The sequence below is a fragment of the Hevea brasiliensis genome, chromosome 1 (genome assembly GCF_030052815.1).
Source record: "Hevea brasiliensis isolate MT/VB/25A 57/8 chromosome 1, ASM3005281v1, whole genome shotgun sequence".
NCBI lineage: Eukaryota > Viridiplantae > Streptophyta > Magnoliopsida > Malpighiales > Euphorbiaceae > Hevea > Hevea brasiliensis.
In genome coordinates, this window is record NC_079493.1 from 76,175,348 (window position 1) to 76,198,418 (window position 23,071).

The 23,071-nt window shown below is 35.8% G+C and overlaps 1 protein-coding gene across 3 annotated transcripts in view; it reads left to right on the forward strand.

Moving 5' to 3' along the window:
* LOC110665778 (superoxide dismutase [Fe] 3, chloroplastic) overlaps positions 1-20,778 on the forward strand; it is a 36,439-nt gene extending 15,661 nt beyond the window's left edge. The window contains exons 5-8 of one of the 3 annotated variants that reach the window (XM_021826024.2): positions 19,831-19,904; positions 19,979-20,048; positions 20,137-20,160; positions 20,241-20,778. In XM_021826024.2, the coding sequence (XP_021681716.2) occupies positions 19,831-19,904; positions 19,979-20,048; positions 20,137-20,160; positions 20,241-20,245 (173 nt within the window). In that variant the 3' untranslated portion in view covers positions 20,246-20,778. The remainder of the gene's footprint in view (positions 1-19,830; positions 19,905-19,978; positions 20,049-20,136; positions 20,161-20,240) is intronic. The other 2 variants (XM_021826022.2, XM_058145731.1) reach the window with 2 other exon arrangements.
* The last annotated feature ends 2,293 nt before the right edge of the window (positions 20,779-23,071 follow it).

Consider the following 23,071-nt stretch of genomic DNA (forward strand, 5'->3'; position numbering starts at 1 on the left):
TAGATTGTTACAACCCAATTTTATTCCATCAGCAACAATAATTGCTTTAAATGGAATCTGCACTAAGTCTAATTTCAGTTCCTGTGCTATCCTTTTGTCTATAAAACTAGTGGTACTACCACTATCAATGAGGATCACCAATTGCCTATTTTTGTGAATCCCTAACATTCTTATAGTGTCAGCCCCATGACTACCCTCTAAAGCATGAACAGATAAGGTGGAACTAGCCTCTCCCAATTCTTCTATATCAGCCCCCACATCATGCCACTCCTCATCCAATTCCTTAGCTTTCCCATCCATACACAAAGCATTCAGTGTCTTTGACTTACATTGATGGCTCGTAAAATACTTTTTACCGCATCTAAAACATGGTTTAGGTAAGTTTCTTGTTGGTTGAGTCTGATTGGTATTAGGTTTTGAGGCTGCTGTGGAAGTATTAGTAACTGTAGCAGTACTACCTACTGATTGTTGCTTGGTAACAAGGGGTTTGAGTTTATTTTGAGACTCAAAATTTGGTGGTCTAGGAGAGTATTGATAGGTTTGATAAGGTCTGGAATACTGGAAAGAAGAATTGGAATAAGTTGTCGGGCTATCAGTCATGGCTTTGAATTTGGAAGAATTAGTTGCAGATCCAGGTTTCTTGGTGTTTTTTAACAATTGTTCTTGCAATCTAGCTATTTCCACAGCTTGGGAAAGAGTTACAGGTTTCATCATCTTTACCACTGTTATGGAAAGTCAATCATTATATTATTTCTGTGTATATTCTGTATTCTGTATTCCTATTTAGGATTTCTTATTTAGGATTTCTTCCTAATTAGTATAACACAATTATAGGAATCAATTGTATATAAATACTCATGTACAGATTAATTGAAATATATGAGAATCATCTCTTTCTACATGGTATCGAGCGAGTCATCTATCTAGGGTGATTATTTGTTCTCACCACCCATTTCGGGAGAGACCTTGGTCGCCGGCCGTTCGTTTTCTCCGATCAACATTGCGGTGTCGCCTCAATCCCCTCATTCCACCAGCGTGTCTTGTTGCACGATCCGATTACACCATTAAAGGACTTCGAGGTTTGGCTCTCGGATCCTATTTCGGTATTTGCTTGATTTGTGATTTTGAATTATTTTGTTCTTTATCGGCACTTTGGATTAGCGTTTGGCTAGTTTTTACGTCTCAACAAATGGCGGACAATAAGAATGTTATTTACGATGTGATTAGATGATGACTAAGATCACGGAACACAAACTTAATGGTTCGAATTATGCGGAGTGGAGTAAGACTGTTAGGGTCTATTTGCGTAGCATTGATAAGGATGATCACCTTACTAAAGATCCACCTAACGATGATACACAACAAACTTGGCTAAGGGAGGATGCTCGGTTGTTTTTGCAGCTTCGGAACTCGATTCACGGTGAGGTAATTAGTTTAATTAATCACGTGAATTTGTTAAAGAATTGATGGATTACTTAGATTTTACGTATTACAGTAAAGGAATATCTCGTATTTATGATGTTTGTAAGGCATTCTACCTGTCTTTGAGAAAGAGAATAAGTCTCTCACGGCTTATTTTATGGATTTTAAGCGGGTATATGAGGAACTTAATGTATTGTTGCCTTTTAGTTACGATGTGAAAGTTCATGAGCCCAACGGAGCAACTGGTCATTATGAGTTTTCTTGCAGGCCTTCCTTGAGTATGAGGCGCTAAATCTCGATTCTTTCGATTCGAGATTTCCTCTTTGCATGAAACATTCACACGGGTCCTTCGTGCAGAGTACCCAATCTTCACACTGCCAAGAGTGCTCTTATTAGCCGTAATCCAAATGGACAACGAGGGTAATAGAAGAGGAAGTAGAGGAGGAATTACAGCAAGTAATCAGCGTAATGGAGAGGCTAGTTCTAATCAGACTCAAGAGGAGTCATTTGTTATTATTGTCATGAGCACAGCCATACAAAATATAATTGTCGCAACTTGGAGGAAAAATCAGCGATCACGGATGGCAAATATGGCAGCGTGAGAGAATTCTCTGATATCTTCCTCTGAGAAAAGCTGTTTTGGTATCCATGAGAGGATTTTGCACGATTTTCCCGATGTCGAGCATCTCTAAAGCCTACCGGTTCCCCTATCATCTGCGATCATTGAGTCGAGTAAATCCACTACATGCCTTGTGTCTTCCTCATCCAAATGGGTTATTGATTACGGTGCAATGAGATCACATGACAGGTAATTCTAGTCTTCTATCTACTTTTCAGTCTAATCCCACTTCCTCTCATTACTTTAGGCGATGGTTCTACTTCTTGTGTCATGGGTTGCAGGCTGCGAATCCGACCGTCAATTTCTTTGTCATCTGCTTTGTGTCTACCAAATTTCTCTTTTAATCTACTTTACATTAGTAAACTTACTCGTACCTTAAATTGTTCTATTTCCTTTTTTTGATCGGTGTTTGTTTGAGGATCTTACGACGAAGCAGTTATTGGTAGAGGGCGTGAGTCGGTGGTCTCTACATTACGGAAAATCATGTACGCGATCGCTTGTTTGCTCGAGTACCTTAACACCTCTTGAAGCTCATTGTAGATTGGGTCATCCTTCTTTGTCTACCATGAAGAAGTTGTGTCCTCGATTTGATCTTTATCGATTACTAGAATGTGAGTCGTGTCGGTTTGCAAAACATCATCGTTTGCCTTACGTGTCTAGAGTCAATAAGCGGGCTTCATCCCCTTTTGAGTTAGTTCATTCGATGTTTGGGGTCCTTGTTCATTACTTCTAAAGCTGGATTTCGTTATTTTGTTACTTTTGTTGATGATTACTCGTGTTACTGGTTATATTTAATGAAGAATCGTTACGAGTTGTTTTCTATCTTTTGTGCCTTTTGTAATGAAATCAAAACTCAATTTAATATTTACGCGCATATTAAGAAGTGACAATGCTAAAGAATATTTTTCAGCACAATTTCATCTTATATGACACAAAATGGCATTCTTCATCGATCTTCTGTGTGGATACCTCATCCCAAAATGGCGTGGCGAAAGAAAAAATCGGCATCTTCTTGAGGTAACTCGTGCTCTTCTTTTGGATGAAAGTTCCTAAACACTTTTGGGCGGATCACGGTTTCTACGGCATGTTTTTAATCAATCGTATGCCTTCTTACATCCTTAATGGGGATATTCCTTATCTTGCTTTGTTCCTACAAAATCTTTGTTTCCCATTGAACCCGTATTTTTGGTTGTACTTGTTTTGTACGTGATGTTCGTCCATGAGTTACTAAATTGGATCCAAAGTCTCTCAAATGTGTCTTCCTTGGGTACTCCGGATCCAAAAAGGGTACCGTTGTTTCTCTCCTACTCTTAATCGTTATCTTGTTTACTGCAGATGTCACATTGTTTGAGTCCACTCCATTTTTTTCTCAATCATCTGTTTATGAGAGTAAAGGGGAGGAAGAAGAAATATTAATATATAATGTCCAACCAATTTCTATTCCTCTCACACAGCCTATTTCTTCCGTCTCTAGACCTACTCGGCCTCCCGTTGTTCATGTTTATTCCAGGAGATTGGAGATTCCTGACTCGGATCCTCCACCGGCTACTTCGTTGGGAGATCCTGTACCTCATCACGATCATGATTACGATCTAGACTTACCCATTGCTCTTCGTAAAGGTAAGCGTTCATGTACTTACCCTATCTCTTCTTTTGTTTCTTATAATCTATTGTGTTTATGTTCTCGGTGTTTTGTTTATTCTTTAGACTCTATTCCCATCCCTAATCTGTTGGTGAGGCCTTTGTCTCATCTGGCTGGTGTCTTTGCTATGAAAGAGGAAATGAAGGCTTTAGATGCTAATGGTACATGGGAAGCTGTTGCCTTTGCCACTGGTAAGAAAGCTATTGGTTGCAAATGGGTATTCTGATGAGGTAAATCTGATGGTTACGTGGCTAGATTAAAAGCACGCCTTGTAGCAAAAGGATATGCTCGGACATATGGGGTTGATTAATCGACACTTTTTCTCCTGTAGCTAAACTTACTACATTCGCTTGTTTATCTCTTTAGCGACTACATATGATTGGCCCTGCACCAATTGGATATCAAGAATGCCTTCCTTCATGGTGATCTTCGGAGGAGGTGTATATGGAGCAACCACCAGGTTTGTTGCTCGGGGAGTTGGGTAAAGTTTGTAGGCTTGAGTCTCTTTATGGCTTGAAACAAAGTCCTAGGGCCTGGTTTGGGAGATTCAGTGAAGCAGTACAGGAATTTGGCATGCAAAAGAGTAAGTGTGATCACTCAGTATTTTATAAGCAATCTGAGGCTGGTCTAATTCTCCTGGTAGTCTATGTGGATGACATTGTCATCAGGGAGTGACTCTGGGTATTTCATCTCTTAAAACCTTCCTCCAAACCCAGTTTGGACCAAAGACTTGGGATTATTAAAGTATTTTTGGGTATTGAAGTTATGAGAAGTAAGAAGGGTATTTTCTTGTCTCAAAGAAAATATGTCCTTGATCTATTGACAGAGACAGGAAAATTAGGTGCTAAGCCTTGTAGTGCACCAATGACTCCAAATTTACAACTGTTAGCAGGGGATAGTGAGTTGTTTGAAGATCGAGAGAGATACAGGAGATTGGTAGGAAAATTGAACTACCTTCTTGTCACTCGTCGACATTGCTTATGCCGTTAGTGTGGTAAGTCGGTTTATGTCTTCCCCAACTGTTGCTCATTGGGAAGCCTTGGGACAAATCTTGTGCTATCTGAAGGAGCTCCAGGAAGAGGTTTGTTATATGGTAATCATGGGCATTTAAATGTTGAATGTTTTTCAGATACCGACTGGGCTGGATCTAAGGTTGATAGGAGGTCAACTACTGGATATTGCGTTTTTGTTGGAGGAAATTTGGTGTCTTGGAAAAGCAAGAAGCAGAGTGTAGTTTCTCGATCTAGTGCTGAATCCGAATCTGAGCCATGGCACAATCAGTATGTGAGGTAATGTGGATATTTCAATTACTAGATGAGACAGGTTTTAAGACCCCCCTGCCTGCGAAATTGTGGTGTGATAATCAAGCTGCTCTCCATATTGCTTCTAATCCGGTATTTCATGAGCGGACCAAACATATTGAGATTGATTGTCACTTTGTTTGTGAAAAGATTCAACAACAGATCATCTCAACAGGACATATCAAAACTGGAGAGCAGTTAGGAGATATTTTCACAAAAGCTCTGAATGGAGCTAGGATTGACTACATTTGTAACAAGTTGGGCATGATTAACATCTATGCTCCAACTTGAGGGGGAGTGTTATGGAAAGTCAATCATTATATTATTTCTGTGTATATTCTGTATTCTGTATTCCTATTTAGGATTTCTTATTTAGGATTTCTTCCTAATTAGTATAACACAATTATAGGAATCAATTGTATATAAATACTCATGTACAGATTAATTGAAATATATGAGAATCATCTCTTTCTACAACCACTAATCTGATTTCATCTTTTAAACCTCCTATAAATGCTGACAAAAAGTAAGATTCTTCCAAATTAGGTAATAGCCTCTCCATCCTTATTCTTAAATCCTCAAACTCATCTTGATACTCCCCCACTGTCCCTTGCTGTCTCAGTTTCATTAATTCCTCCACTATATCTTCTAATCCATCCTCCCCAAACCTACTACAAATTTCCTTCTCGAATTCCTCCCAAGAATGTTTCTCTCCTTTTTCCCAATTGTGAAACCAAGCATCAGCCCTATCAAGTAAGAAAAGACTTGCTAATTGCACTCTTTGATCATGAGGGACCCTATACACCTCAAAATACTTAACACATTTTCTCAACCAAGCCCTAGGTTCTTTACCTTCAAAAGTAACTAATTCAAATTTTGAGGGACCCTATACACCTCAAAATACTTAACACATTTTCTCAACCAAGCCCTAGGTTCTTTACCTTCAAAAGTAACTAATTCAATTTTAGGCAACAATGGAGACATACCACCCATGTTAGGAATAGGTAATAATCCCCTGTTATCTACAGGAATTGATTGGATTACAGGGACTGAATGTACCATAGGAACTGGCTGCACTACAGGGTTAGATTGCATTCCCCTGTTTTCGACTCTGCTCCCACCCTCATTTGAACAGCTGCCCTTATTCCTTTCCACCACATGAGTGATCATCATTTGTCGCAAGTCCTCTAGAATGGCATTATTTGTTAAAGAAGTCTTGTTTAATTTCTCTTTCATCTCCTTCTTGAAATCATTCAGTTCCTCAGCATTCCTCTGAGTTACTTCCTGCAAATTTCTCATTTGCTCCTCCAATTTTGCAATCCGTACAATTTCTTGGCCAACCACAACAGACCTAGTCATGGCTGCAACCCTTAAGAAAGAATTACCCACTAGTTTCTTGGATGCAAAGCTCTGATACCAATGTTAGGGTTTGAGAACTCTAACAGAAAAGAATAGAAGAGTAGAGAGAATAGAGAGTAGTTATTGTATTTCTTGTAGATTTTGGAATGAATACAAGAAAGATGTAGCTGAGTTATTTATACATCAACTATCTCATAACTGCTTCAGCTGTCTCATCTTGCCAACTACAGAACAGCTCACTTGCTAACTACAGAACAGCCGGCTCCCTAACAACTTATCCACATTTCCCTCCAATTCCTTACTTCCCCAACTTCTAGAATATCTAATCATATTCTCTTATATTTCTTTCTATAGTACGTAACACATGCATGGCTAAAAACAAGAACATCTATACAACTATGGCAAGAAAAAACTTTTCTTTTGAAAGAAAGCAGTAAAATTACCTTTGATTTTGAACATCAACACCTAAGACCTTAAGAGACTCTTAGATGGTCCAAGATTCGTGTCTTCTTCAGCTTTGATCAAAGGCACGAATCAAAGGGTATTCCAAAAGGCCTAATATTCAAAAAAATCTAAAACTTTACTCGTTTTTGCAATTATAGTCAAAATTTTTTTTTTGGTCAATTTTGATCTAATTTGAAAGTTTAGTATTTATTATGGCCTAGTCAAAATTAGGAACTTAGGGGTGTTGATATGTTGATTGACGTGAAAAAAATATTATTTTTTTAATAAGTTGCTGCTGATGTGGCAAGTGACGTAACTTTTATGTTCTTGCTTATGTGGTGGTGGACAGGGCAAAAATATTATTATTTTTATATATTGTTGCTAACGTGGCATAACTTTAATAATTAAAAAAAAATCTAAAATTTTCTACTTTCGTCAATTATAACCAAGTCTATAAGTTTGTTTCATTGATAGCCAACTGACTAATTTTGATCTAGCTTGATCAAAAATTAATATTTTATTACCTAATAAAATTATAAAAATGAATATTTATGTTACTTAATACAAAAAAAAATAATTATCCACTCTCTTTTCCCTCATTTTTTTATTTATTTAAAAATTAAAAATTCTTGTAAAAAAATAAAAAAATAATAAAAAAATAAAAATTCTTGTAAAAAAAAAACAATATTCATCAGTTTAGCAAATAATAATAATAATAATAATAATAATAATTGTAGAAAGAGATGATTCTCCTTAATTTCAATTAATCTGTACATGGGTATATATATACAATTGATTTATATAATTGTGTTCTACTAATTAAAAAGAAATCCTAAGTAAGATGTCCTAAATAAGAAATCCTAAAGAGGAATACAGAATATACAGAGAAATAATATAGTGATTGACTATCCATAACACTCCCTCTCAAGTTGGAGCATAGATGTTAATCATGCCCAACTTGTTGCAAATGTAGTCAATCTTAGCTCCATTCAGAGCTTCTGTGAAAATATCTCTTAACTGCTCTCCAGTTTTAATGTGTCCTGTTGAGATGATCTGTTGTTGAATCTTTTTACGAACAAAGTGACAATCAATCTCAAAATGTTTGGTCTGCTCATGAAACACCGGATTAGAAGCAATATGGAGAGCAGCTTGATTATCACACCACAATTTCGAAGGCAGGGAGGTCTTAAAACCTGTCTCATTTAGTAATTGAAGTATCCACATTACCTCACATACTGATTGTGCCATGGTTCTGTATTCGGATTCAGCACTAGATCGAGAAACTACACTATGCTTTTTGCTTCTCCAAGACACCAAATTTTTTCCAATAAAAACACAATATTCAGTAGTTGACCTCCTGTCAACTTTAGATTCAGTCCAATCGGCATCTGAAAAACATTCAACATTCAAATGCCCATGATTACCATATAACAAACCTCTTCCTGAAGCGCCCTTTAGATAACACAAGATTTGTCCCAAGGCTTCCCAATGAGCAACAGTTGGGGAAGACATAAACTAACTTACCACACTAACGGCATAAGTAATGTCAGGACGAGTGACTGTAAGGTAGTTCAATTTTCCTACCAATCTCCTGTATCTCTCTAGATCTTCAAACAACTCACTATCCCCTGCAAACAGTTGTAAATTTGGAGTCATTGGTGCACTACAAGGCTTAGCACCTAATTTTCCTGTCTCTGTCAATAGATCGAGGACATATTTTCTTTGAAACAAGAAAATACCCTTCTTACTTCTCAGAACTTCAATACCCAAGAAATACTTTAATAATCCCAAGTCTTTGGTTTGAAACTGGGTTTGGAGGAAGGTTTTAAGAGATGAAATACCTGCAGAGTCACTCCCAGTGATGATAATGTCATCCACATATACTACCAAGAGAATTAGACTAGCCTCAGATTGCCTATAAAATACTGAGTGATTACACTTACTCTTTTGCATACCAAATTCTTGTACTGCTTCACTGAATCTCTTAAATCAGGCCTTAGGACTTTGTTTCAAGCCATAAAGAGACTTCCGAAGCCTACAAACTTTACTCAACTCCCCTTAAGCAACAAATTCAGGTGGTTGCTCCATATGCACCTCCTCCTGAAGATCACCATGAAGGAAAGTATTCTTGATATCCAATTGGTGCAGGGGCCAATCATATGTAGCTGCTAAAGAGATAAAAAAGCGAACAGAAGTAAGTTTAGCTACAGGAGAAAAAGTGTCAGAGTAATCAACTCCATATGTTTGAGCATATCCTTTTGCTACAAGGTGTGCTTTTAACCTAGCCACAGAACCATTAGGATTTACCTTTACTGTAAATACCCATTTGCAACTAATAGCTTTCTTACCAGTGGGCAAAGGCAACAGTTCCCATGTATTATTAGCATCTAAAGCTTTCATTTCCTCTTTCATAGCAGCACACCAGCCAGGATGAGACAGTGCCTCACTAACAGTATTAGGGATAGGAACATAGTCTAAAGAAGTAACAAAACACCAAGAATAAGAAGACAATTGATTATAAGAAACAAAAGAAGAGATAGGGTAAGTACATGAATGTTTACCTTTACGAAGAGCAATGGGTAAGTCTAGATCAGAATCATGATCAGTATGAGGTACAGGATCTCTCAACGAAGTAGCTGATGGAGGATCTGAGTCAGGAATCTCCAATCTCCTGGAATAAACATGAACAACAAGAGGTCGAGTAGGTCTAGAGATAGAAGGAACAGGCTGTGGGAGAGGACTAGACATTGGTTGGACAATATATATTAAGAGATCATCCTCCTCCCCCTGACTCTCATACACAGATGATTGAGGAAAAATGGAGTGGACTAAAAAAATGTGACATTTGCAGAAACAAGATAATGATTAAGAGTAGGAGAGAAACAGCGGTACCCTTTTTGGAGCCAGGAGTACCCAAGAAAGACACATTTGAGAGACTTTGGATCCAATTTAGTAACCTGTGGACGAACATCACGCACAAAACAGGTATAACAAAAAATAAAGGATTCAACAGGGAACAAAGATTTTGTAGGAAACAAAGCAGTATAAGGAATATCCCCATTAAGGACAGAAGACGGCATACGATTGATAAAAAAACATTCCGTAGAAACTGCATCTGCCCAAAAGTCATCTGAAAAAGAAGAGCAAGAGTTACCTCAAGAAGATGCCCATTTTTCTTTCGGCCACACCATTTTGGGATGGGGTATCCATGAAGACTGATGAAAAATGCAATTTTGTGTCATATAAGACTGAAATTGTGTTGAAAAGTATTCTTTGGCATTGTCACTTCTTAATATGCGCACAGAAATATTAAATTGAGTTTTGATTTCATTAAAAAAGGCACAAAAGATAGAAAACAATTTAGAACGATTCTTCATTAAATATAAGTAGGTAACACGAGAGTAATCATCAACAAAAATAACAAAATAACGAAATCCAGTTTAAGAAGTAACAGAACAAGGACCCCAAACATCAGAATAAACTAACTCAAAAGGGGATGAAGCCTGTTTATTGACTCTAGACACAGAAGGCAAACGATGATGTTTTGCAAACTGACATGACTCACATTTTAGTATTGATAAAGACTGAAACTGAGGACACAGCTTCTTCATGGTAGACGAAGAAGGATGACCCAATCTATAATGAGCTTCAAGAGGTGTTAAGGTACTGGAGCAAACAAGCGATCGCGGTACATGATTTTCCAGAATGTAGAGACCACCTGACTCACGTCCTCTACCAATAATTTGCTTCGTCGTAAGATCCTGAAACAAATATTGATCAGGAAAAAAGGAAACTAAACAATTTAAGGTATGAGTAAGTTTACTAACAGAAAGTAGATTAAAAGAGAATTTTGGTAGACACAAAACAGATGACAAAGAAATTGATGAAGTCGGATTCGCAGTTCCAGAACTCATGACACAAGAAGTAGAACCATCAGCTAAAGTAACAGTAGAGGAAGTGAGATTAGACTGAAAAGCAAATAGAAGACTAGAATTACCTGTCATGTGATCTGTCGCACCAGAATCAATAACCCATTTGGATGAGGAAGACACAAGGCATGTAGTGGATTTACTCGACTCAGATCGCGATGTGAGGGAACTGGTAGGCTTTAGAGATGTCTGATACTGGAAAAACTGTGTAAAATCCTCTGCAGATATCAAAACAGTTTTCTCAGAGGAAGATACTGTAGAATCTTCCACTGCCATATTTGCCATCTGTGATTGCTGATTTTTCCTCTGAAGTTACGGACAATTATATTTTGTATTACCAGACTCTTTCCTCTGAAGTTGCGGACAATTATATTTTGTATGACCAGACTCATGGCAATAATAATAAATGACTCATCTTGAGTCCTGATTAGAACTAGCCTCCCCATAACGCTGATTACTTCTGTTGCCTATAATTCCTCCTCTACTTCCTCTTCTATTGTTGTCCATTTGGATTACGGCTAATAAGAGCACTACTAGCAGGCTGTGAAGATTGGGTATTCTCTGTACGAAAGACCCTTGTGAACGTTTCATGCAAAGAGGAAATCTCAGAACTGGAGAGAATATGAGATTTAGTAGTCTCATACTTTGAAGGAAGGTCTGCAAGAAAACTCATAACAGGCAGTTACTCCCATTGGGCATGCTGAACTTTCATATCAGGACTAAAAAGCAACAATACAGTAAGTTCCTCATATACCCGTTTAAAATCCATAAAATAAGCCTTGAGAGACTTATCCTCTTTCTCAGCACGGTAGAATGCCTTACAAACATCATAAATACAGGAGATATTCCCTTTACCAGAATACAGAAAATCTAAGTAATCCATTAATTCCTTGATAAATTCACAGTGATTAATTAAACTAATTACTTCACTGTGAATCGAGTTCCGAAGCTTCAAAAATAACCGAGCATCCTCCCTTAGCCAAGTTTGTCGTATATCATCAATAGGTGGATTTTTAGGAAGGTGATCATCCTTATCAATGCTACGCAAATAGACCCTAACAGTCTTACTCCACTCCAGGTAATTCAAACCATTAAGTTTGTATTTTGTGATCTTAGTCATCACCGGAATCACATCAGAAACAACATTCTTATTGTTTGCCATTTGTTGAGACAAAGAAAACTAACCGAAATGCTAATCCAAAGTGCTTACAGCAGCAAAATAACTCAAAATCACAAATCAAGCAAATACCGAAATAGGATATAAGAGCCAAACCTCAGAAGTCCTTTAATGGTGTACTGGATTAGGCAACAGCACACAGTGGTTGAATGAGGGGGTTGAGGCGACACCGGCGATGTTGATCAGAGTCGAAACGGCAGGCCGGCTGCTAAGGTCTCTCCTGAGCTGGGTGATTAGAACAAATAGTCACCCTAGATAGATGACCTGCTTTGATACCATGTAGAAAGAGATTATTATCCTTAGTTTCAATTAATCTGTACATGGGTATATATATACAATTGATTCTAATAATTGTGTTCTACTAATTAGGAAGAAATCCTAAATAGGAATACAGAATTGATTCAAATAATTGTGTTCTACTAATTAAGAAGAAATCCTAAATAGAAATACAGAATACAGAATATACAGAGAAATAATATAGTGATTGACTTTTCATAATAATAATAATAATAAACATATGGTTCAATGTCTATATATTATTTGACGACAGTAGGTGGGAGGAGAGAGAGAGAGAGAGAGAGAGAGAGGTATAAGGATATTTTTTTAGAGAGAGAGAGAGAGAGAGAGAGAGAGAGAGAGAGATCTTATTTAGAGAGAGGTAGGTGGAGGGTGTATATATACATATAATTAGATAATGGGTAGAAGGAGAGAAAGAGGGAGAGGGAGAGGGAGAGGGAGAGATGGGTTAAGGAATATTTTTAATTTTAAATAAATAAAAATTTATCTATTTTAATAAATAAGTTCAATAAATACCACAAAAAAAAAAGAGAGAGGGATCGAGGAATATTATCTTTTTTATCATACTAAATAATATAAATATTTATTTTTGATAATTGTATTAAGCAATAAAGTATTAATTGACCCAAATATATAAAAATTAGTCAACTGGCTATAAATGAAATAAATTTATAGAATTGACTATAATTGACAAAAGTCGAAAAGTTTTAAATTTTTTAATTAGTAAAGTTATGCCATGTCAACAACATATAAAATAATAATATTTTGCTATGTCAGCCACTACTTCAACAAGAACATAAAAGTTTATGCCACGTCAGTAATAATATATTAAAAAATAATTTTTTTCCACATCAGCCACCATGTTTAGCATCCTCTGTTATAAAAAGTAAATCTTATAATTATGTACATAATGTTCTTTCTTAATTAGTAAGCATAATTATTGGAATATCTTCCCAATTAGAATACTTAATTATAGGATTCTTTGTATTTAAATACCTTGTATCTCGTTCAAAGAAGATATATAGAAAATATTCTTTTCATGGTATCAGAGCTTGGTTTCCTAGCCTGAAATTTTTTTTTTCTAAAATTTTTTTTTCTCTGGTTCTTTTCTTCCGACGATTGCTGTCTCCTAGGAGAACCAAATAGAGTTATCATAGTGTCTCACCACCCATCTCAGGAGAAGGCCCAGGTGTCGATCGGCCACCCTTGGAAGTCCGGTGACCGGACTTGAAGCACGTCGCCTTCACATGCCATTCTTAAGTTATGATCCCTATTCCATGCGCCGACGTGTGAACGTCTGTGTGCCGTCCTCTGGCGACATCTGACAGTCGCGCTTCTTGTCCTAGGGTCGCCTCGACTTGGTGATTCTAGTTCCGTGGTTCATTGTTTGGTTTGAGGTATTTTTTTTGGATCTCAAATATTTCTCTCCTTCGGGCAGTTTACTATTAAGCAATTTCAGGTTTTGTTTTACGGAATTCTTTTGTTTTTAAGTTTTATTGAGTTTGTTTGAAGATTGGGACAGAGTTGGTTATTAATCTGTGTTAGAATTTTGTTAATTTCATCTAATGGCGGACAATAAGGCTATTATTTTTATTGTAATTCCAATGATGACTAAAATCACGGAACACAAACTTAATGATTCAAATTACCTGGAGTGGAGTAAGATCGTTAGAGCCTATTTATGAAGTATTGACTAGGATGATCATCTGACTAATGATTCACCCACTGATGATACAAGGCAAGCTTGGCTTAGGGAAGATGCTCGGTTGTTTTTGCAAATTCGGAATTCGATTCATAGTGAGGTAATTAGTTTAATTAATCACTGTGAATTTGTTAAGGAATTGATGGATTACTTAGATTTTCTGTATTCTAGTAAAGGAAATATTTCTCGTATTTATGATGTGTGCAAAGCATTCTATCGTGGTGCGAAGCAGGATAAGTCTCTCACGGCTTATTTTATGGAATTTAAGAGGGTATATGAAGAACTTAATGTCTTGTTGCCTTTTAACCCTAATGTGAAAGTCCAATAGGCTCAATAAAAGCAGATGGCTGTTATGAGTTTTTTTGCAGGTCTTCCTTTAGAATATGAGACTGCTAAATCTCAAATCCTATCTCGCTCTGAAATTTCCTTTCTGCATGATACATTCACACATGTCCTTCTTACAGCAAGTACCCAACTTCCACAAACTACTACTGGTGCTCTTGTTAGTCAAAATACGAATGGACAACAGAGAAATAGAAGAGGAAATTCAAGCAATAGAAGTAATCAGCGTAATGGGGAAACCAATTCTAATCTGGACTCAAAAGGAGTTATTTGTTATTATTGTCATGAGCCTGGTCATACAAAATACAATTGTCTAAAGCTTCAGAGGAAGAATCAGTGGTCTCAGATGGCAAACATGGCAATAGATGAGTCTACAGTTGCACCCTCATCTGAGAAAACTATCTTAATATCTGCAGAGGAATATGTACAATTTTCTCAATATCAGGCATCTCTAAAGGCTTCCAATTCTCCTGTCACTGCTATTGCTGAGTCTGGTAAATCCACTACATGCCTTGTATCTTCCTCATCCAAATGGGTCATTGATTCTGGTGCTACAGATCATATGATAGGTAATTGTAGTCTTCTATCTTCTTTTCAGTCTAATCTTACCTCCTCTACAGTTACTTTAGCTGATTCTTTTACTTCTTGTGTCATGGGTTCTGGTACTGCAAACCCAACATCATCTATTTCTTTATCATCTGTTTTATGTCTACTTACATTTTCATTTAATTTGCTTTCAGTTAGTAAACTTACTCGTGCCTTAAATTGTTCAGTTTCCTTTTTCCTAATTATTGTTTGTTTCAGGATCTTACTTCTAAAACAGGCTATGTACTGGTGGTCTCTGCATTATGAATAAATATGTACCGCGATCTCTTACTTGCTCCAGCATCTTAACTCCTCTCGAAATTTCTTGTCGTTTTCATCCCTCCCTGGCTGCCTTGAAGAAGTTATGTCCTCAATTTTAGTCTTTGTCAGTCTTAGAGTGTGAGTCATGTCAGTTTACTAAGCACCATCGTTTACCTTCTACACCAAGAGTCAATAAACAGGCTTCGTCCCCTTTTGAGTTAGTTTATTCTGATAGTTGGGGTCCTTGTTCTATTACTTCTAAAACTAGTTTCAAGTATCTTGTTATATTTGTTGATGATTATTCCTGTGTTACTTAGTTATTTTTAATGAAGAATCGTTCATAATTGTTTTCTATTTTTTGTGCCTTTTGTGCTGAGATTCAAACTCAATTTAATACTTCTATGCGTATATTGAGAAGTGATAATGCTACGAAATATCTTTCTAGCAATTTTCAATCCTATATGTCAAAAAAGGGCATTCTTCATCAAACATCTTGTGTTGATACTCTATTCCAGAATGGGGTTGCTGAAAGGAAAAATAGACATCTTCTTGAGGTAGCACGGGTACTCCTTTTTCAAATGAAGGTCCTTAAACAATTTTGGGCTGATGCAGTTTTTATAGCTTGTTTCGTGATTAATTGTATGCCATCATCTGTGCTTAACTGTGACATTCCTTATATCATTTTGTTTCCTTCTAAATCTTTATTTCCTATTGAACCTCGTATCTTTGGTAATACTTGTTTTGTGGGAGATGTTCGTCTACAGGTTACTAAACTGGATCTCAAGTCTCTTAGGTGTCTCTTCCTTGGCTATTATCGACTTCAAAAATGGTACAAATATTTTTCTCCAACCTTTAATCGTTATATTGTGTCTTCTGATGTTACATTTTTTTAATCTACTCCATTCTTTCCTCCCTCCCCTGGTTATGAGAGTCAGGGGGAGGAAGATGATCTCTTAGTCTATTTTGTCTATCCAGTGTCAAGTCCTCAACCAAGTCCTCAGAATCCTCCTGCACCAGCACCTGCTCGACCTCATCACCTGCCTATTGTTCATATTTATTCCAGGAGATGGGAGACTTTTGACTCAGATCCTCTACCAGCTTCTTCGTCAGAAGATCCTGTATCATCCAACTTCTTTGTCAGAAGATCCAATTTCATCCACTGCTCCTTAGTCTGTCTTAGATCTTTCCATTGCTCTTCGCAAAGGTAAACGTCAATGTACTTATCCTATCTCTTCCTTTGTATGTTATGATCACCTGTCTCCTTCCTCTAGTTGTTTTGTTAGTTCTCTAGACACTATTTCTATTCCTAAAACTGTTGCTGAGGCATTGTCCCATTCTGGCTGGCATACTGCAATGGAAGAGGAAATAGTGGCTTTAGATACTAATAGTATTTGGAAATTGATGCATCTGCCTCCAAATAAGAAAGCTATTGGATGTAAATGGGTTTTTACAGTGAAAATGAATCCCGATAGTGCTGTGGCTCGTCTCAAGGCTCACCTTATAGCTAAAGGATATACTCATACTTATGGGACTGACTACTCTGGCACTTTCTCTCCTGTTGCTAAATTAGCTTCTGTTCACTTATTTGTTTCCTTGGCAGCTAGATATAATTGGCCTTTACATCGGTTAGATATAAAAAATGCTTTCCTTCATGGTGATCTCCAGGAGCAAGTTTAGATGGAGCAACCACCAGGTTTTGTTGCTTAGGGGGAGTTAGGCAAAGTTTGTAGGCTTTGAAAATCCCTTTATGGTTTGAAACAGAGTCATTGAGCTTGGTTTGGCAGGTTCAGTGAGGTAGTTCATCAGTTTGGTATGCAGAAGAGCAAGTTTGATCTTTCGATGTTTTATAGACATTCTAAAGCTGGACTAATCTTACTTATAGTATATATTGATGATATTGTCATTACTGGAAATACTCTGTAGGCATTTCTTCACTCAAGTCATTCCTTTAGACTCAGTTCCAAACAAAAGATTTGAGTTTATTGAAATATTTTTTAAGCATTGAAGTTTCAATGTGTAAGAAAGGCATCTTCTTATCTTAGAGGAAGTATGTCCTTGATTTATTGGCGGAAACAGGTAAATTAGGTGCCAAACCATGCAGTGTACCAATGACTCTTAATCATCAGCTCACAATAGGAGATGGTGAACTATTTGAGGACCCTGAGATGTATAGGAGATTGGTTGGCAAACTTAATTATCTCACAGTAAATCGTCCAGATATTGCATATTCAGTTAGTATCGTAAGTCAATTTATGTCCCCTCTTACTGTTACCCATTGAAAAGTTTTGGGGCAAATTTTATATTACTTGAAGGGTGCTCCAGGTTGTGGTCTCTTATATAGCAATCATGGGCACTTAAATATTGAGTGCTTTTCAGATGCAGATTGGGCAGGTTCAAAGATTGAGAGAAGATCCATTACAAGATATTTTATCTTTGTTGGAGGAAACTTAGTACCTTGGAGAAGAAAGAAATAGACTGTAGTTTCTCGTTCGAGTGCTGAATCAGAATATCGAGCTATAGCCCAAGCTGTGTGTGAAGTTATGTGCACACGTCAGTTATTGGAAGAAGTGGGTCTTGAGACCTCATCTCCTGCCAAACTATGGTGTGACAATCAAGTCGCTTTCATATCGCCTCAAATCCAGTGTTTCATGAGCGCACTAAGCATATTAAAATTGATTGTCATTTCTTTCGAGAAAAGATTCAACATATGATTATCTCAACAGAGCATGTCAAAACCGGAGAGCAATTAGGAGATATCTTCACAAAAGCTTTGAATAGGACTCGGGTTGATTACATTTGTAATAAGTTGGGCATGATTAATATTTATGTGTCAACTTGAGGGGGAGTATTATAGAAAGTCAATCCCATAATTTTGTGCATAATATTCTTTCTTAATTAGTTAACATAATTATTGGGATATCTTCCCAATTAGAATGCTTAATTATAGGATGAAGAAGAGAAACTTATCAATTTTCATTCCCTTTCTCGACTAGAGGTACTATTTATACCTCACTAATCAAGAGGACTTTCGGCTGCCAACATTTACCTTCAGCCGTCAAAAGTCAACTTCGGCTGCCGAAGTTAACCTTTTGCCTATCGAAAGCCACTTCTTTGACTTTTCTTTCTTTCTCCTCACCTCCTACTTTAAAACTTTATCCCACAAGGGTGGGGTGTTGCAACCTCATTGAAGAAAACTGAAATTTCAGCAATTTAGGAGTCATTTTCATAAAAAAAGAAAAAAAAAACAAATTCCTTGACTTGACCCAACAGATTTTTGTGGCTAGAAAGTCGAATAGCAATTCCAACAGCAGAGATGGGCAGATCGGTGATTGGAGAAGGGCTAGGGAGGGTCAAATTCCAGAGAAATCTAAAAAATTTGCAGGTTTAGATTCGGATCAAGATTGGACCCGGTCAGGTCTTGTTTTGGGGGAAGTTGCAAGTGATCGGAAAGGTGTCGAAAAGGTCACCTGGATGTCGCCAATGGATTGGTGGTGGTGTTACTTGGGTTTGATGGCCGGATTGTGGTGTATGAGGGGTCAAAGTACGCTGCTGGGTTGCGTTGTTTCTCAAAGCTTTCTATTTTCTGTTTGGTGCTTTTTTTAATATGGTAGAAAATTTTGGATAAAGAGTAGAGGGAAATTTTGAGGGCAGAATGAAAGGACTGAAAATTTACGAAAGCTTATGAAAATTTGGATTGAATTTGAGCTCTGATATCAAAATTTATGTAGAACAAAGGGAAAGAACCAAGAAGAATAAGAAATCAAGGACCAATCCTTGATATATATTAAAGAGAGAGAGAGAGAGAGAGAACTAATTCTAAAGATATTATTGATCTCATAGAAATTGTCATAACAAAGCTTATCCAATAACAATAGAAATCCTAGATCTTATTTATAGAATTAGAAATCCCAATCACATTAAGATTTTAGAACCCTAATTCAATCCTAATTAGGAATACTAAATTAAACCAAAATAAACTAAGAAATAATAAAATTTCTAAATAATAGACCTAATAAGAATAAAATTACTAAAGAATAAAACTCTTAAATTTCCTAATTTGACATAGAATTAAATTCCTAAATTGTATTAGAGATATCATTTTCCTATTCTGCATTAGAGTTGCAAGGAGAATGCCACAAAATTTGAGTTGAGTACACCATGAGTAGTTTTGTTTTTTAAGAGATTTGAGTAAATGATTTGTGAGTGTTTGAGGGTTAGAAAAATAATTAGTGGTTGTAATTATTTTTCCTTTAATGGTGGATTTATTGGTGGTGTATGCTTACGTCAAACCTTGTTAAAATTTTTTATTCTTTAATTCTCTGTGGGTGGGTTTGATGCAATCTTTGTGTTTGAACTCGTTCTATTAGATTACCGAGAAACCAAACAAAAGAACAATGATTAGTGATAAGAAATAAAGGATGAGATCTTCCTTACACTTCCTATTCACAAAAGTTGTTTTCAATGGGATTAGCTAGAAATAGGGTTAGGATGGAGAGGGAGGTATTTGTAGAGGTTCCATTGGACCTTTACATTATGCATCTGAATTGGATTAAGATCCATACTTTCACTACTAGCCATCCCAATGGGTGTACGCAAGCTCATTGCACATATATCATTTAAACATGCATTTGACTTTATCTGCATATTCTTAAATTAAGCAATAACTTGTTCTTTTTCTTTTCAAGAGCTGTAGTTTTTCTGTTATTATTCTCCTATCAACTAGTAAGTAATTTTGTTTATTTGTTTGAAGTGAAGAGAGAAGAAAGACAACTTGCAATCATTAAAACATCAAATGCCATCACTCCACTTGTATGGGATGATATCGTACGTCAATTCTACAACCCTATATGCTTGATTTTCATATTAACAATTACATTGATAATCTCTTTTTCTTGCAGCCCATCATCTGTTTAGATATGTGGGAGGTAAATTTATACTCTCGGTCTCTCTCACACGCAAAAACCACAGGCATGCACAAGCTCACAAACATACAAACTACAGCACATTTGGCCTCATAATGCTTATAAGTTGATTATCCTTCTCTAATATTTTGCAGCATGCTTATTATCTGGATTACAAGGTATGTAACAATCATTGCCTTATCTTGTTTTACCTACCATGGGATATTTTCTTGATGATTATGGCACATCTTCCACCCAGAATGACAGAGAGAAGTATGTGAATACATTTATGAATCACCTCATCTCATGGAATGTAGCAATGGAACGTATGGCACGTGCGGAGGCCTTTGTTAATTTAGGTGAACCGAAAATTCCTATTGCTTGAATTTTTTTTGGCATGAAGAATTCATGATTAAATACTGTCAAAGGCTTCTGAGTGATAATGGTCAGACATCATCCACTGGAAACCATTAAGACACAAATTTTGCACTTGTGTAAAATGAGCTAATGCTTTTTTGTAGCCCCTAGTTTAGTTCTTGCCGTGTGACACAAATTGATGCCCTGATGTGATGTGATGGATTATAATCAATATGCACTGCATTTGTGGAAGAGAGAGAGAGAGAGGATTTTAGAGATACACAATGTACTGGTTATTTAATTTACAAAGTCGAAGGAAAATACAATGTTGGAATGTTCATGTTTACAATTATAACATGAATTATTTCTAATATTTATTTATATTTTCATAAAATTATATTAAAACTCTAGAGACGAAATGTTTCGTTATTAATTTGTTATATTTGTGATTTACTTGGCTGTAATTATTCCATTGGTAAATAACAACGGATTAAACTATGGATCTTTAAATGAAGCATTTCAAGCTTCTTCATTTTAATACCTGAAACCACAACACCCTTTTTCCAATCTAATGTAGAGAAGCACTCCCTCTTTATAAGCCTTTCTCTCTCCATTTCTGTCCCTCAATCACTTCTCCATTCTCTCTCGATTGCCTTGCCTTTCAACAGCTGAGCCTCAATCGACTGCCCCTCAATCAAAATCACTCAGTCATAATCCCCAGTTGAGTCTCTCTCGATTGTACATGTAGTTATCTCTCTCTCTCCCCCCTCTGAATGCCTGAGAACACTTAAATATAAGGATTTATTTTGTTCTTTGAATTGTGGATTCTGAGATAAAAAATGTGGATAATTTTTTCTTTGAATTAGGGCTTGATTAACTTAGGAAACCATCATGCTTGTGGCTTATAGGCAAATAGCTAATTTTTTGGTATTTTTTTATTGTGTTTCATTTCAAAAATGTTCTAGCTTTTGTTTTATAGATTATTTCGAATATCTATATTTTTGGATTTCAATATAATACATATGAATAGCTATAGGCAAATAGTGAATATCCATGTGCTGCCGTTTTGTTTCCTTAAATTTGTTGCTTTTGTGTTTTATTTATTTATTATTGGGCACCTAGATGTGCAGTATGTTGCTTAACTTTTTTTGTTTTTTTACTTGAAGTGGAATTTGTGTATAATTTATGAAACTGAATCTCTATGTGTGTGCAATCAGTGTTTGATGATGTTTTGATGATATTGCAAGTTATCCAAAATATATTGACGTGTAGAGAAATGCCCATTTTCTTTGCTTGGCAACCTTTTTGAGGCTAGGCTATATATGTGTTTGTTTGGGTGGGTTTACCATATTTCGTCAAATTAAATCAATAAAGTTAGTTTTATCAGTATTTAAATTAAAATTAACAAATTAAATTATAAAATAAATTGACTTTTATTTTTTTAATACTTTTTAGGTTTTTATAATTTAATTATTATTAAATTTTGTACATATATATGTTATGATCCTCTAATCAAAAAATAAATATTAATTTAAAATGTATTCTTCAACAAAAATAAATAAGAATAATAAATGAAATAAAATTATTAACGTTATATATATATATATATATATATAATTTAGAAGGATGAAAAGACAGGAGAAAGATAGCAAGAGAAGAATCTACGTATTGGTTTGGCTATGAGGAACTTATATCCATGAACACAATTTCAAAATGGCTACATTTTATTCACTTTTACGTAATACATAAAACTCGATATTTATAATGAAAAATGTATATTATATATGGAATGCTATCAATAAATAATAAATCACCCTAAGATTTTACTAATCGTTTTCATGATTTTTTTCATAGTCATAAGATTCTTTAATAAGACATATCTCAAGCATTGAGGGAAAATCTAATTAATTCTGACAATTCCCCTTAATGAGATTTTTGCTAAAGTCATGGATTTATTATCAAGCTCTTTCATTTTTTTTTTAAATCTATCCTCTCATTTCTCTCTCTCTCTCTTTTTTTTTTTATGTCTCTTTATTTTTGTTGGTTTGTTTCTTTTCTTGATAAATAAAAGAGAAAAATGGAAGAAATAAAGTAGGGACTTCAAACCCTTGACTCTAAGGAAGTAAAATAGAATAGTGACTTCAATTCTGCCTCTGATGAAGGAGAAGAATAGAGTAAGGGCTTCAACCATTGGCTCTGATGAAGGCAAAGAAAAGCAAGGACTAGGGGGGAGCATTCGGTCAGTTCAGTTTCGAGCCGAATCGAACACTAAAAACCAAAATATCGAATCATTTAAAAAAGTTGACCGAACCAAACTGGAAAACAACGGTTCAGTTTGATTTCGTTGCATTAAATCGAAACTATTGGAATTTTACAAAAGAATCTATTTACATCTAATAAACAATAATTTATTAATAACAATCCTAAACTTGATTACAAAAAAACCTATTTATAAATATCAATAATACATAAAAATCCATTCAAAAGTATATAATATATAAATCCATAAGTCCATAAAATTGTAAATACATATTACATAAAATGTACCATGAAATTATAAATCCAAAATACATAAAAGTCTATAAATACAGCAAACATCACTTCATAAAAATAGCAATCCTGAGTTGAAAAATTACTTGTGCCATTTGCTATTTGGTTTAGTTGGTTTTGTTGGTTTTAAACTGATAAAAAATTGAACAAAATCGAAAACCGAACATACTAAAAATCTCTAAC